The sequence below is a fragment of the Taudactylus pleione genome, unplaced genomic scaffold (genome assembly GCF_031769625.1).
Source record: "Taudactylus pleione unplaced genomic scaffold, aTauple2 ptg001441l, whole genome shotgun sequence".
NCBI classification, from domain to species: domain Eukaryota; kingdom Metazoa; phylum Chordata; class Amphibia; order Anura; family Myobatrachidae; genus Taudactylus; species Taudactylus pleione.
The window spans coordinates 1298007-1311197 of NW_028285840.1; the positions used below are offsets into that span (position 1 = coordinate 1298007).

The window sequence follows — 13191 nt, forward strand, 5'->3', positions numbered from 1 at the left end:
ATGCATCAACCCTTGTACAGTAAGTAAATGCAATAAGATACTTAACTGACTCGGGCACCCTTTTAAATCCTGACTAATTACAACTCACTGTTGATTGGGTATTAAACTCCTTGTGTAGCTCTCGGTCCAATACAATTCACACTTATAAAACTTTATAAATACATCAATTCATATATTAAGAAATGAGTTACAGTAAATAAACACAAATGTGAACATGTACTGCACAACCATAACCATTTCTAGATTTTTACTTCATGTAAACTAATACTTATACTGCAGTATAAATCCCACATTTACTTTTTGGTGGTGCACATGTATTTCACTAGATACTGTTGCAAGCTAGGGCTTGGTAGATGGCTCAATTGTATGCTTGTAACTGCTATGACATTTACTATGGCAATATAGTGATTGAGCAGTTATAATGTTACTCAACTCGGGCATTGAGCCAGCTAGTTATATGGTATCCATATGTAGGTCTCCCATATAGTAATAAGCTCTATACTAAGGGTTGGGTTCGGGATGCCAGAGCTCGGAAACCCGGTGGTCAAAATCCCAATATCGGCATCCCGACAGGGTTAGGATACCGACACCTGTCGGCAGGTATCCTAACCCTTCTCCTACCCCTCCCACCCCGGTGCCTAAACCTAAACTCCCCTAGTGCCTAAACTTAACTTCCCCCTCCCCACACCCTAAACCTATCCCTCTCCCCCCAAGTGCCTAACCCTAACCTTCTCCCTAGAGCCTAACACCGCTCATTACCTTCGAGATGCCAGCGCTGGGATTCTGACAGGTGTTGGGACTCCAGCGCTGATATTCTAAGCTCCAGCGTCCCCTTTGCTAGGGTACTGACCGTATACCCCTGTTTAATATAGGTTTCCGATAAGCTAAGTTTGTCTAGGCTGTGCTTTAACCTCAAAAACTTAAACTTATTATATGAAAGCTCCTCGGGGAGTACATTTGTCCAGCAATTACTAGCTCCACTGTGACCACGGCTGATGTGCTAGGTGCATTTTAAGGTGCGTACACACAGACAGATATATCGTTACGATATCAACGATAACGATATTGTTCATTGATATATCATTCATTTTTCTTCAGTGAACGACCAATGATGCGCGTTCCTGTATGAACGATAACGATATCTAAGATCGTCCGTACATGCAGGCCAATCTGGACGATATCGTCAACTTTGTATGTGCAGAGATGTGGCAGGATGACTCACTGAAAGATATATTTCATGTCGTTGGTGGTACAGATCGTACCGTGTGTATGCACCTCTTTAGAGGGAAATAGGAGACTGAGATAATTCCTATAGCCCACCAACTATATCTTATTGCTCATCTGCTACTGAGAGATAGTCTATCTATGTGTGCTTAGAGGCTGTCACTTGGGTTAGCCATTAATATGGCAGCACATCCTTGGTTTATTGTTATTATGGGTAACTCTCTCTGTAGCTACCTGCCCTTATTTTGCACAAATGCTGTCTTTGGGGAGTAAGCAGTCTACAAGATTTACCTATGGAGTCCCAGGTAACCATGAGCTTCCTCAATCCAGGCAACACACTCTGCGGGGCAGGTCACCCACCGATGATCAATGGTTTTACCATTGATGGCGGAGATATAAATGGTTTCTTGCTATCGATGGTAGCCATGGGCCCGATAGTTTTCTTTTCATGCTACAAGACCGAGTGCTGCAGCTGCTGTGCAGGGCTACAGGGCTGTCAGCGAGCAGTTCTGCTCCACTCAAGGCTTACACACACATACAACACAGTGTGTGTGCTGGGAGCTTGCCGCTGACTTGACAGGCTGAGCTCAGCTGTCAGTCAGCAGACCAGCCCGCTCACATAAAGCAGTGAGTGCGCCATCCAGCAGGGATGGTTCACTCCATTCTCTCTCCATTGATGGCCTCCAGTGGTCTCTTTAGCTGAATTGACAGGTTCACCTGTCAGTCAGCAGCCCAGCCCCACTCCCGGCTTATACAGTTTGACAGGATGGATGCGCATCTCTTCTGCGCATTCGCAAACTTTCGATTGTTAAAATCACTGATGGTATGGCATAGCATACAGTAGTTTACCACCATCGATAGCCTGTTGCTTTACCACAATCGTTGGATTGGTCACACCGATGGCCATCCTTAGAATGGAGGCAGAAGGAATCCACAGACTGAAAGCTATATAGTGGGAGGATCAGGGTCCCCCAGCAGCACAGAGTATTCCAGGAGATGAGTGTGTGTGGCTCCTATAACACTGACTGGGGAAGTTGTTGGCGTCAAACACACAATGGAAAGTTCATGCAAGTAATGTGTTAGAGCCAGACGGTGACTCCAAGCGCTGCCAGAGAAACCACGCTTGGAAGTAACTGATTTGTGTAGTTCAGAACAAACTTCTTTTGGTTTTCAAATGATCCAGCAATCTCGGTCTCCTGCAAAGCTGTTATTACCCCCAGCAACACAATATATACACACACTGTTGTTTCATGTATTTTTTTTATTTTAAGATGGTTGTGTCACACACTCACAATAAATAAAAAAAGATCTATTTAACAACAGTAAAAGCGCTGAAACCTGACCTTATACCCTGTGATAACAGACATATAGACAATTAAATGCTCAAACACACCAATGTTAGTCCTTCACTGACTGCTCAGAACAGAGACGTCTTCAATTCATCTCTTAATTTTCTGCTCCAGAATAATAATAAAATTGCGCCATTCTGGAGTGGTACAATGTGTCCAGCCATAGATATATGGTGTTAATACAGTACATTTATTAGTGAACAATGGCTAAGTATCTATGTCAGGATACGTTGATGATATACAAATGTTAACGGACATCTAACAAGACATTACAAGAACGGTTTTCTATGTCAGGTGAATCCACCTATTTTTAAAAGTACATTTCACAATAGTGAACACATGAAATTCTCAGATAAAATAATAATTGATGTTATGAACGTTGATTTTCTTAGATTTTGGCAGGGCGCCCATTTTACTATTAATCTGACTCAGAGACTGACAACTCTGTGATAGGCCTGTCAGTAAATACAGCGTCGTCTCCATGTCGACCAAGGGCAGCCATCATTACAATATATATTTATAAATACATGTGTACATACGGAGAAGCCATTTTGTATTTCAACTTCACTAGTCAACATCTCAGTTACAACCAGCACACGGAATACACAATATGGTGACGATGTAGAAAAAAAAACAAATAAAATAATTTTATTATATTAAGAAACATGACATGAGTTACAATTCAAAAATTGACCTAAACTTGTTTTGACCTACTGTGCAAAAACAACATTTGAACTACAGTACATGTATTTACAGAATGGTAGCAGTACTCTATAGTTTTAGTCTAGTAATAAATGCTAAAAATATATATATTTATATATATATACCTATAAATATATAAATATATATAAATACCTTTAAAAGCTATAGGAAGAAATGTTTCTCTGTGTACAGGTCGGGAGCGTGGGCCTAAAGCTGAAGGAGTACCCTTGTGGAGAGACCAAAGAAAATTAAACCTCAATCTCCATAAGTAGGAAGAGGCCAAAGATACAGATTAGGAGCCTCCGCTCCGTGACCTCTGCCCACCTTATATATGTAGACTGAAACTGCGAGAGGTCCCAGAGAGGTCGCTGGGCCTCAGAATGGTTATGGACAGGTTCAACCTGAAGCATGTTCTCAGAACTATTAGGTTGGCAAGTGTAGAGCAGAAGACAGGACACCCACTGAGCGGATACAGCCAATGTAACATAATCAGTGCTGCTGTCACTATCCGCGCAGTGGGCGGAACCGTCCTACAATGTCCCGTTCTACTCAATGCCGGGTAATCTCTCCGCACCGCTCCACAGTGTCGGGAAACGTCATCAGTGCGATCCTTCTCTCTGTGATTGCGAAAATCGCGGCTCTTATACTGGGCAAGGGTCTTTAATAGCCCCACAGAAGAGCCGTATCTACAGGACTGGGGCAAATACAACACATATATGGAATGGTAAAACATGACACAATCTGTACCGCGTGACTCTGCGTCTTGTGGAAAACATGATTGTAGAATACAAAAAAATATCTGTTGGGGCCAATAGAGAGCAGACTGCGGTGCACAGGAGAGGATGGGAAGCCCCAAGGGCCGGCAGACAGACAAGAATGCTCATACAGGACACTATCTGTGTATTACATAGAGCACAGTATAATATCTCATCTTTATATATATATCACAATATACAACAAGACAATGTCAAACAGATCTTTGTGTCTCTGCGTCCGCCAAGACAACCGCTGAGCCTGCGGCCCTTATTGGGCACGCGCAGATTGCGTCCTTCGGCCTCCTCCTACGGCCAAAGATAAGTTCCAACAGATTCTACAGTACGTAAACAGAGTCCAGAAATACACCACTAGTGTTGTAGGCCTGAAAGCTCACACTAATTACATAATAATCTCTTATAAAAGGAAATCATACACACATACACGCACGCATATATAAAACAATAAGAGCTTCCACTCTTTCATCTTCATCTCTCCACATTCGGGTAATAACCGGCGAGGAACACTAGATACCGAGAGCTAGCCTGTGGTTATTCAGTAAGGTTTGAAATGCAGCGAGCAGTATTGTTTGAGAATAGTTTGCTGCCTAGCAGTGCCTCCTTTGGTGGTGGCAACGAGTCAGGCGGTGGCGTTATTATGCCCAACAAAGACTAGACCGAGCAACTCCTTCCCTCTCACTGTTCTCATCCCAAGTCCCTCTGCACCACCAATAAACCCTGGCAGAGCGGACGCAGGTAGAAAAGGAGAGGGAAGTGACCAGAGGTAGGTGTCAGAGGTGATGGGTTAAACTTGGGAGTCTCCCAGGCTGTGGAACTCTTCTGGAGAAGAATGTTTGTCAGGATTCGATTCTCCACCCTGCCGAAAGTCGGAGGCAATCTCGTCAAAGGTGCGGCCTTTGGTCTCCGGAACCTTGAAGAACGTGAAGATGAAGAATATGATGAGCAGCACCGTGAAGATGATGAAGACGTAGGGACCGCATAATTTCTGCAAAGCAAAAGAACGTTTGTGGTTAGGAAGCAGGAAAATACAGAGGTGACGGATAGAATTGATGATAGCGCTCATCGATCGCAGAGAAAGGTGATGTTACGGTGCAATAGGAAGCACTTACCTCTACATACTGGAAGCCCATGCCCACAATGAAGTTGGATGTCCAGTTGGAAAGGCCGGCAACCGCGATAGCCGCAGGTCGTGGACCCTGACTGAAGAGTTCTGCCACAATGAACCACGGGATAGGTCCTGGTCCAATTTCAAAAAATGCCACAAAGCCAAAAATGGCCACAATGCTCAGGTAGGACATCTCAGGCACACGTTCCTGTTGGGTGCAGACGAGACAAGTGAACCAATGTGTAATATTATGCGCATGTATAATCCTGTACTGTTTTATGCTATAATAGCAGCTTTCAGGCTTTATAAATGTCACAACCTGTATAGACTATTGACCTTAAATGCACAATCTCCAGGCTGGCCGGAGTATACAGCTACACGTGTACAGCTAGACTGGTGCCACTTGCTCAGATCTGACACAGTTTCTCTGGACACCATTGTGGGGAGTCAGCAGGTGGTGTAAAGATCATTGCGACACTTACCAGTAACAAAAGAGCGATGGTCATCACAATGGCGCACCCAGCCATGCCACCCAGCCCGATGAGATGCAACGTGCGGCGTCCAGCTCGCTCAACCACAAATAGCTGCAAAAAGAGTACAGCCCATTATTACCGATTCCCCCGTTCGTTCCGCCCAGTGCCTCCAGCTTGAGTCTACGGCACTGGAATGTCAGGCAGTGCCACCTAATGAGGTCCATGTTCCGCTAACATTAGCTCATAACCCGCGATGTAGTCAGCATCCCGACTGTCAGGATCCCAACAGATTGCGGAAGTAAGTAGGGGGAAGGTTAGGGTTAGGCTGCGGGATGGGAGCGTTAGGGTTAGGCTGCGCGATGGGAAGGTTAGGGTTAGGCTGCGGGATGGGAGGGTTAGGGTTAGGCTGTGGAAAGGGAGGGTTAGTGGGAGGTATAGGGTAAGGGTTAGGGTTAGGCTGCGGGATGGGAGGGTTAGGGTTAGGCTGCGCGATGGTAAGGTTAGGGTTAGGCTGCGGGATGGGAGGGTTAGGGTTAGGCTGTGGAAAGGGAGGGTTAGTGGGAGGTATAGGGTAAGGGTTAGGGTTAGGCTGCGGGATGGGAGCGTTAGGGTTAGGCTGCGCGATGGGAAGGTTAGGGTTAGGCTGCGGGATGGGAGGGTTAGGGTTAGGCTGTGGAAAGGGAGGGTTAGTGGGAGGTATAGGGTAAGGGTTAGGGTTAGGCTGCGGGATGGGAGCGTTAGGGTTAGGCTGCGCGATGGGAAGGTTAGGGTTAGGCTGCGGGATGGGAGGGTTAGGGTTAGGCTGTGGAAAGGGAGGGTTAGTGGGAGGTATAGGGTAAGGGTTAGGCTGCGGGATGGGAGGGTTAGGGTTAGGCTGCGGGATGGGAGGGTTAGGGTTAGGCTGCGGAAAGGGTGGGTTAAGGGGAGGTATAGGGTAAGGGTTATAATATTACAGAACTATGTCGGAATTCTGACTGTCGGGATGCTGTTGTTGTTATTCTGACTGTCGCCATCCTGACCGCCGTACATAGAGTAGTTGAGGGAACAATGTACTCACCGACACGACTGTAAATGCAGTATTCACAATTCCAGCTCCAATCGTGGCGTAAATCGGCTGCTCAACATTGGCTTTCTCGAATATACTGGTAGAGTAATAGAAGACCTGGAACGAGGAGCAAATGATATTTAGTCGCTGAGACCCTTCAGATAAAAGGTGGCAGCTATTTTGGATAAAGAGATTAATATCCCATAATGTGGTGAAAACATTCAACTATTTCTTGACCCCCCCCCAACCAAAGATGTCCCAGATGGACAGAGAAAAATCAGGTGACCGGTGGCGTCCTTACCGCATTGATGCCAGAAAGCTGCTGGGAAAGCTGCAGGACGATGGCAATGAAGATGGGTTGGCGATAAAGCGGTGAACGGAACAGCTCCAGAATGGTGACTTTCTTCTCCCTCATCATCTGCCGACTCTCCTCTTTCATTTCCTGCAGGTCGGCGGTCACGTCTGTGGTGCCACGAAGCTTCTTCAGCACTATCAGTGGAACAACGTAACAGCGTCAGTCTTTGGATTGCAGCATGGTAGTACGTGTCCCTAATACCAGAGAGCAGAAGGTGACACTGCAGGTGTTCTCGCCTCTCTCTCTCTCTCTTTCTCTCTTTATAAATATATACATGTAAGGAAGTTATCATAAGCAAGCGGGCAGCCGAGTCTACTTATCAACTTTCACCTCAATGTATCAAACCTTCTAAAGGGGGCAAGTGGATGTGTTTCCCATATCAACCAATCAACTTCAGGCTATCATCTTATAGATAAATGATAGCTAGAAGCTGATTGCACCACTTGTCCCCTTTAGAAGATTCGATACTTATGCGCTGGAGTTTTGTAGCCATGGAGATAAAATATTGCTAAATTGGAACAATGAGTGTTAAGTTTAGTAAATAGGCCCCAATGTCCGACAGAGCCGGTGGTAGGCCTCGTGGTCAGGAGAGCACTCACCGCTTTTGGCTTTGTCTTCTTCGTTGCGGTTGATGAGCAGAAAACGTGGACTCTCGGGGCAGAAAGGCAATGCCGCAGACTGGAAGATGGCGGGGATGAAGATGCAGCCCAGCAGAAGGGGCCATAGGTCGGCATTGCCCATGATGGGCTCCAGGCCGAAGATCTGTGGAAACAGGTGGAGGTGTTACAATTGGCCGCCCTGTGAAGGCAACTTCCCCGGAGATTGTGTCCTACGCCGTTATGTGCTGTTACGTACTTGGGCTATAAGTATTCCGACGACGACTCCCAGCTGGTGCAGGGTTCCCAGGGCACCTCGAAGGGATGTGGGTGCCACTTCCCCAACATACATTGGAACAAATCCAGTGGTAAGGCCACAGTAGAGTCCGATCACTAACCGGCCAATAATCAGCATCTCAAAGGAGTACGCCATCTTGGAGAAGCCCATGAAAATGGCACCAATAAATGCCAGGATGTTGGCCATCAACATTGAATTACGCCTATAGACAGGAAAAGAATTTATGGTAAATTCACATTCAAAAGTAACAAAAGAAATGACCAGATTGGTTACGCTGGAGAGAAGCCTTTATGTATAGGACCACTAATAAATGTATGCAGGCGGCTGTATGATTTGGAAAATAAATATATAAATATTAGTGGGTTTGACTTTAGGATGGCGTGCAGGATCCCACCAGGGTTGTTCTATGGGACACGGACATTTTAGGTTACGCCACTGCGTGCTGTGGCCATTTCTGGTATCATTGTCACATGTAATGATATTAGGAGCCTGATAGAACCCTTCCAGGTCCCAAGCCTGAGCCCACATCACACTTTGTGAGACAAGGACCAGTCAATCGGTGACCCTGACAGTTCACCCCTGCTAATGTATCCTGTGTCATGTGCCCCTATCAGGAAGTTTCGGGGATGGGGGACGGAACCCTGGTGCTATCTAACAGCTCCGCAAATCTTTCCATCTCTTCATGTCGTCGATGAATCCTACATATGGGCAGAAAGGACTATATGGGGAGGTCTCACCTGCCAAACCGGTTCACAAACAGTCCCACGGAGAATGAGCCGATCATGCCCCCGACTGAGAAGATGGCCACCGACAGGGACCAGAGGGAGACCAGAGTGGCTTCTGGGACTGGCACCCCATAGCGGCTGATCCAGGTTTCATTGTAAAAGCTCTCAATGACCTACAACAAAGAATGGGACAAGGTGAGTGATTGGATATGAGGAAGGGTATAGGCAGGAGAGGGCATGTACTCTAATATTATCAGCCTCTATTTACCCTTGAGCATAGTGTATAGGGTAAGACATGGGGATCTGCTTCCGCTCTGTTGGCAGTGCACACAGTAATCATGCTCGCCCCTGTAATGTCTGCGGTTAACCAGCAGGTGTCACTGTCAGATCACATCCCCTGTTCTGCCCACAGGGTTGAGCTCAGATCTTGTTACTGCATTAATTCAGCTGATGTAAGGAGGTGTCACACTGGGCGAGTGCACGCTGCCAGCCAGCCAGAAATTCCAGTTCTGTACACAATGCTGACTGAGGAGGGTGTGTAGGAGGCGAGCCGTGTGATTGGCTGACAGCGCGGCAGTCTCACTAACCTCTGAGTGCCCAAAATACATGGAAAATGTCACCCTAGAGGCGATTAGGGACGTACAGCGGCAGGATACATCCCATGTGACCTTCACAAGGGGGGAGTAATATGTCTTTAAGCAAGGTGATGGTAAAATATACCTTACTGTCAAATCTACAGCATCTAAACACATATTATTCTCATTAGGCTGCCTGGGAACCTCAAATAAACTGAATGCATTTTCTCAGCGGCTCCAGCAGAAAGTGCCCCCGTTTATCTACACTTTGGTTCTACTGGCGCTCATGTTTAATATTTGCTAAATTAGCCATGGGCGTTGCGGCCTGTCCACATCAGCGCCTAATTTCTCCGTCCACTCTAGGGTTAACTCTGGAATGACTCAGCAGCCTCACCCTGTGCCGCTGCCGGTTGCCGCCACACGAGGAAGTCACTCGCACAGACACAGCGCATACAGCAGACATGGTATACACTGGCTGGCACTGGGTAGGCGGCTGTGCCAACATCTGTCTCCGGCGCTCTGCGGCGATAACTAGTTACAGCACTTCTTTCTGCATTACAAACTGAGGCCTGAAACCGCCTAGATGTGGGGATATTACTATTACTAAGCACCGAGTCCAGATTTGTACCTTAAGGGCCTCTGACAGCAGCAATCTCACAATAAACAATTCACAGATTCTGTGATTTATTTTTTTCCACCCAATTTAAAAAATTCACCAATTTGCGCCCACACATTACAGATCATTTTCAGCAAATCCCAGATCTGCCAATCCTGAAAGGTCCATTTACTAGTAACGGTCTGTAAATCGGCTAACCGCCTCCATTCGCTACCAATCTATAGCCCTGATTGGTCGCTTAAATTCAACATGTTGGACAACCTGATTTAGCGACTCCGATCATTTTTCGATCAGAATTGGCAATCGGTGAACCACATACATTGCCGATTTTTTTTCTGTGGAACAATCGTCTGCAAAATGCCAAATTGCCCCAATTCATCGAAGATGTATGGGGGCCCCTTGCATTAAGCTCTTATAAACCTGTCTGTGGAAATATTTACCAATATATTGATGTTTTCCCGCCAAAAAAATCTGAAGTAATTTTTCTAGGGGGTGCGAGAAGGCGCTGTGAGAATCAGAGGGGTGAGGACCTTTGCGGAAGATAATAATGTAGGACCAGCAACCTGTAAAGCTCCATACCTCCCCCCATCCCCTCCCCCACACATATACTGAAAGCAGGCTGGTGCATGATCCTGTATGACAGAGAAATATGCAGTTACACAACTATGGGCCCTGAGCTTTGGGGCCATGAGACAGCTCCACTACTAGGAGAATTATCTGTGATTGGTGACCTGACAGCATCAGAATAACATGTCTCGCAGTGGGTGAGGTGCGGCCTGCCAGGAGAACTGGCACCTTCAGCTGTGTGCGTTTAGCACGTTCTGTACTGGGCAGATCTGCCCGGCTCCTGTTTCCTCTGCATGTCACAGGCTGCAGGGAGCATGATGGTAACAATAGGAGCCCGTTTCCATGTACACAGGCTCAGTGGTTTCCTGCATTGTGTGTTTACTGTTAGGTGTATGAGAGGAGGGGGCACAGGACCTGATTCAGACCCGCTCGGTAGGAAGCGTTCGCACGCAGGCAGCCGCTGTTTGCATTCTGCGCATGCGTATGCCTAGCAGTGCGCCAGCCGGTCCGAGCGATCGGGAAGCGCACGCTCACTGCGCATAGACAGCCTGGCAGAATGAGTGACAGGAGAAGCCGTTTGTGGGTGGTGACGCTAGAATTATAACTATTTGCTACCAATCGGTTGTCAAATGAGAGGAATATAGGGCCCGAATCAGACCTGGACGATAAGTCGCGGACGCACGCTATGGCCGATTGTTGCCCGTCTGCTCAAGCGTATGCACCGCAGTGCGCGTACGCGAACCAGTCACTGCGATCGGGAAACGTGCGCTCGTAGCACAAAGACTGAGTGGTTACAGAAGAAGGTGCTTGTGAACGGGGGAGTGGAGATGCGAACGCAGGCGAGTCTTAACGCCGTTTCAGAGGCGTGCATAATTAAGAGGCAGCGTCATTGTAAATGTCACCTGGTTGTATTTCACACTGAAGTGCTCGCAGTGCTTGCGGAAGGGTACAGTCAACCACAAGCGCTGCGTTCGCTTCCGACGGTACTCGATGTACCGATGGTTGCATACACTTCCTGGAGATGACGTGCGCAAGTGGGTGACAAGACAGGCTGGTGGGCGTCTGCATACACAAAGCGATCGCACGGCCAAGACATAGTGGGCGTGCTAATGCCTTGTCGTGCGATCGCCTGCCTTCCAGAATTTGCTATACGCTTCGAGTGAGCGAACTTATCTAGCGAGCGGGTCGGAGTGAGGTCCACAGTTCCTGGGAGACATTCTGTGCAGGAACTGATGTTTTCATGGTGCTGTTCCTGTATTAGATGATCTGCAGAATACATTAATATCCATCTAATTGTGTATTTTTAGAGCAGGGAAGATCCCCAGAGAGAGAGATCAGTGAATGATTAATATGTAAAGTATCACCAGGGGAATGGAAGGGCGCAGATTATTGGTCGTGTAAGATCTTCCCATCACGTCCCGCTCCAGATCCGGGAATTGTGTCTCAGCGTCCCCGACATTAACCCTCAGACGCTAGAGCAGGACGTGGGAGAGCTGGCAGACAAGTGGTTAACAAGATCCTTAATTCCCGGGAATCATGATCAGATGTCTGCAGACAGGTTCATCCTCCTAATGAGATGTACTATTCTAGGCTGAGCCCGGTGTGGTAATGTTTCATTCTTGCGACAGCCCTCTTCCACCAAGTGAGTGGGCACTTTCACCCCACACACCCCCATGTAGTGTACGCTGCACCCCCCCACGAGCATAACAGTGCCGGACTGGCCTTCTCATACACCGTCTGAGCTGTTATATGCTGTATACCTGGTGCCTACAAGGCTGGAGCTGGGCCATAGGGCCTGGTTCAGACCGGCTCGCTAGGATGCCAACGCTCGTAGCTGTCCGACAGCCGCTCTTCAGAGCATGCGCGAACCAGTGCGAGAGACAGGAATGCGTTCGCTCGCTGCGCATAGACAGCCCGGCTGAATGAAAGGAGAGGCCGTTTGTGGGTGGTAACAGGGGCAGGCCACTTGAAACGGGGGAGTGGAGGTGCGATCGCAGGCGTGCTAGAGTACTTCAACGCCGTTTCTGAGGCGTGCATAATTAACAGGCAGCGTCATAGTGCACGTCACTTGGTGGGATTTCACTCTTAAGTGCTCGCAGTGCTTGCGGCAGGGTATAGTCAACCTCAAGCACTGCGATCGCACGCATCCGATGGTGCTCGATGTACCAATGTCTTAATGCACTTTCAGGAGATGACGCGCGCAAGTGGGCGTCTTATAAATGGCTGATGGGCGTCTGCATACACAAAGTGATCGCACGCCAAGACATAGTGGGCATGCTAATGCCTTGCCGTGCGATCGCCTGCCTTGCTGGGCGTGTGCTAGATTTGCATACGCTGGGAGCGAGCGAACGCATCTAGCGAGTGGGTCTGAATGAGCTCCATAAAACGGTGTAATTATATAGCACCAGTGCAAGGTGCCGGAACTCAGAAACCAGGTGACTGTGCTCAACTAAAGTTCCAGACGCTGGATAAGCGAGCAGATACTTATTTTATTCATTTCTGAAATTATTTCATTGATTTCTTTCTGTTCCTGGAACTAGTTATAAGAATTACAAATTAAACCAAAGAACAGATGCCGGCACTGCGTACCGCTGAGGACCATCAGAAAAGGTGCCGACACTGCGTACCGCTGAGGACCATCAGAAAAGGTGCCGACACTGCGTACCGCTGAGGACCATCAGGACAGGTGCCGACACTGCGTACCGCTGAGGACCATCAGAAAAGGTGCCGACACTGCGTACCACTGGGTCATCCTTTTGTGCAACAACACAAAGTGACAGTGACCTTG

The 13191-nt window shown here is 47.7% G+C and overlaps 1 protein-coding gene across 2 annotated transcripts in view; it reads right to left on the reverse strand.

The window, feature by feature from the left end:
- Positions 1–2465: 2465 nt before the first annotated feature.
- The window catches only part of LOC148442604 (solute carrier family 2, facilitated glucose transporter member 1-like), a 165454-nt gene continuing 154728 nt past the window's right edge, over positions 2466–13191 (reverse strand). For both annotated transcript variants that reach the window (XM_088463756.1, XM_088463757.1), the window contains exons 3-10: positions 8658–8818; positions 7882–8122; positions 7626–7788; positions 6973–7160; positions 6684–6788; positions 5636–5737; positions 5158–5361; positions 2466–5033 (exon numbers count right to left, since the gene is read on the reverse strand). In XM_088463756.1, the coding sequence (XP_088319882.1) occupies positions 4833–5033; positions 5158–5361; positions 5636–5737; positions 6684–6788; positions 6973–7160; positions 7626–7788; positions 7882–8122; positions 8658–8818 (1365 nt within the window). In that variant the 3' untranslated portion in view covers positions 2466–4832. The remainder of the gene's footprint in view (positions 5034–5157; positions 5362–5635; positions 5738–6683; positions 6789–6972; positions 7161–7625; positions 7789–7881; positions 8123–8657; positions 8819–13191) is intronic.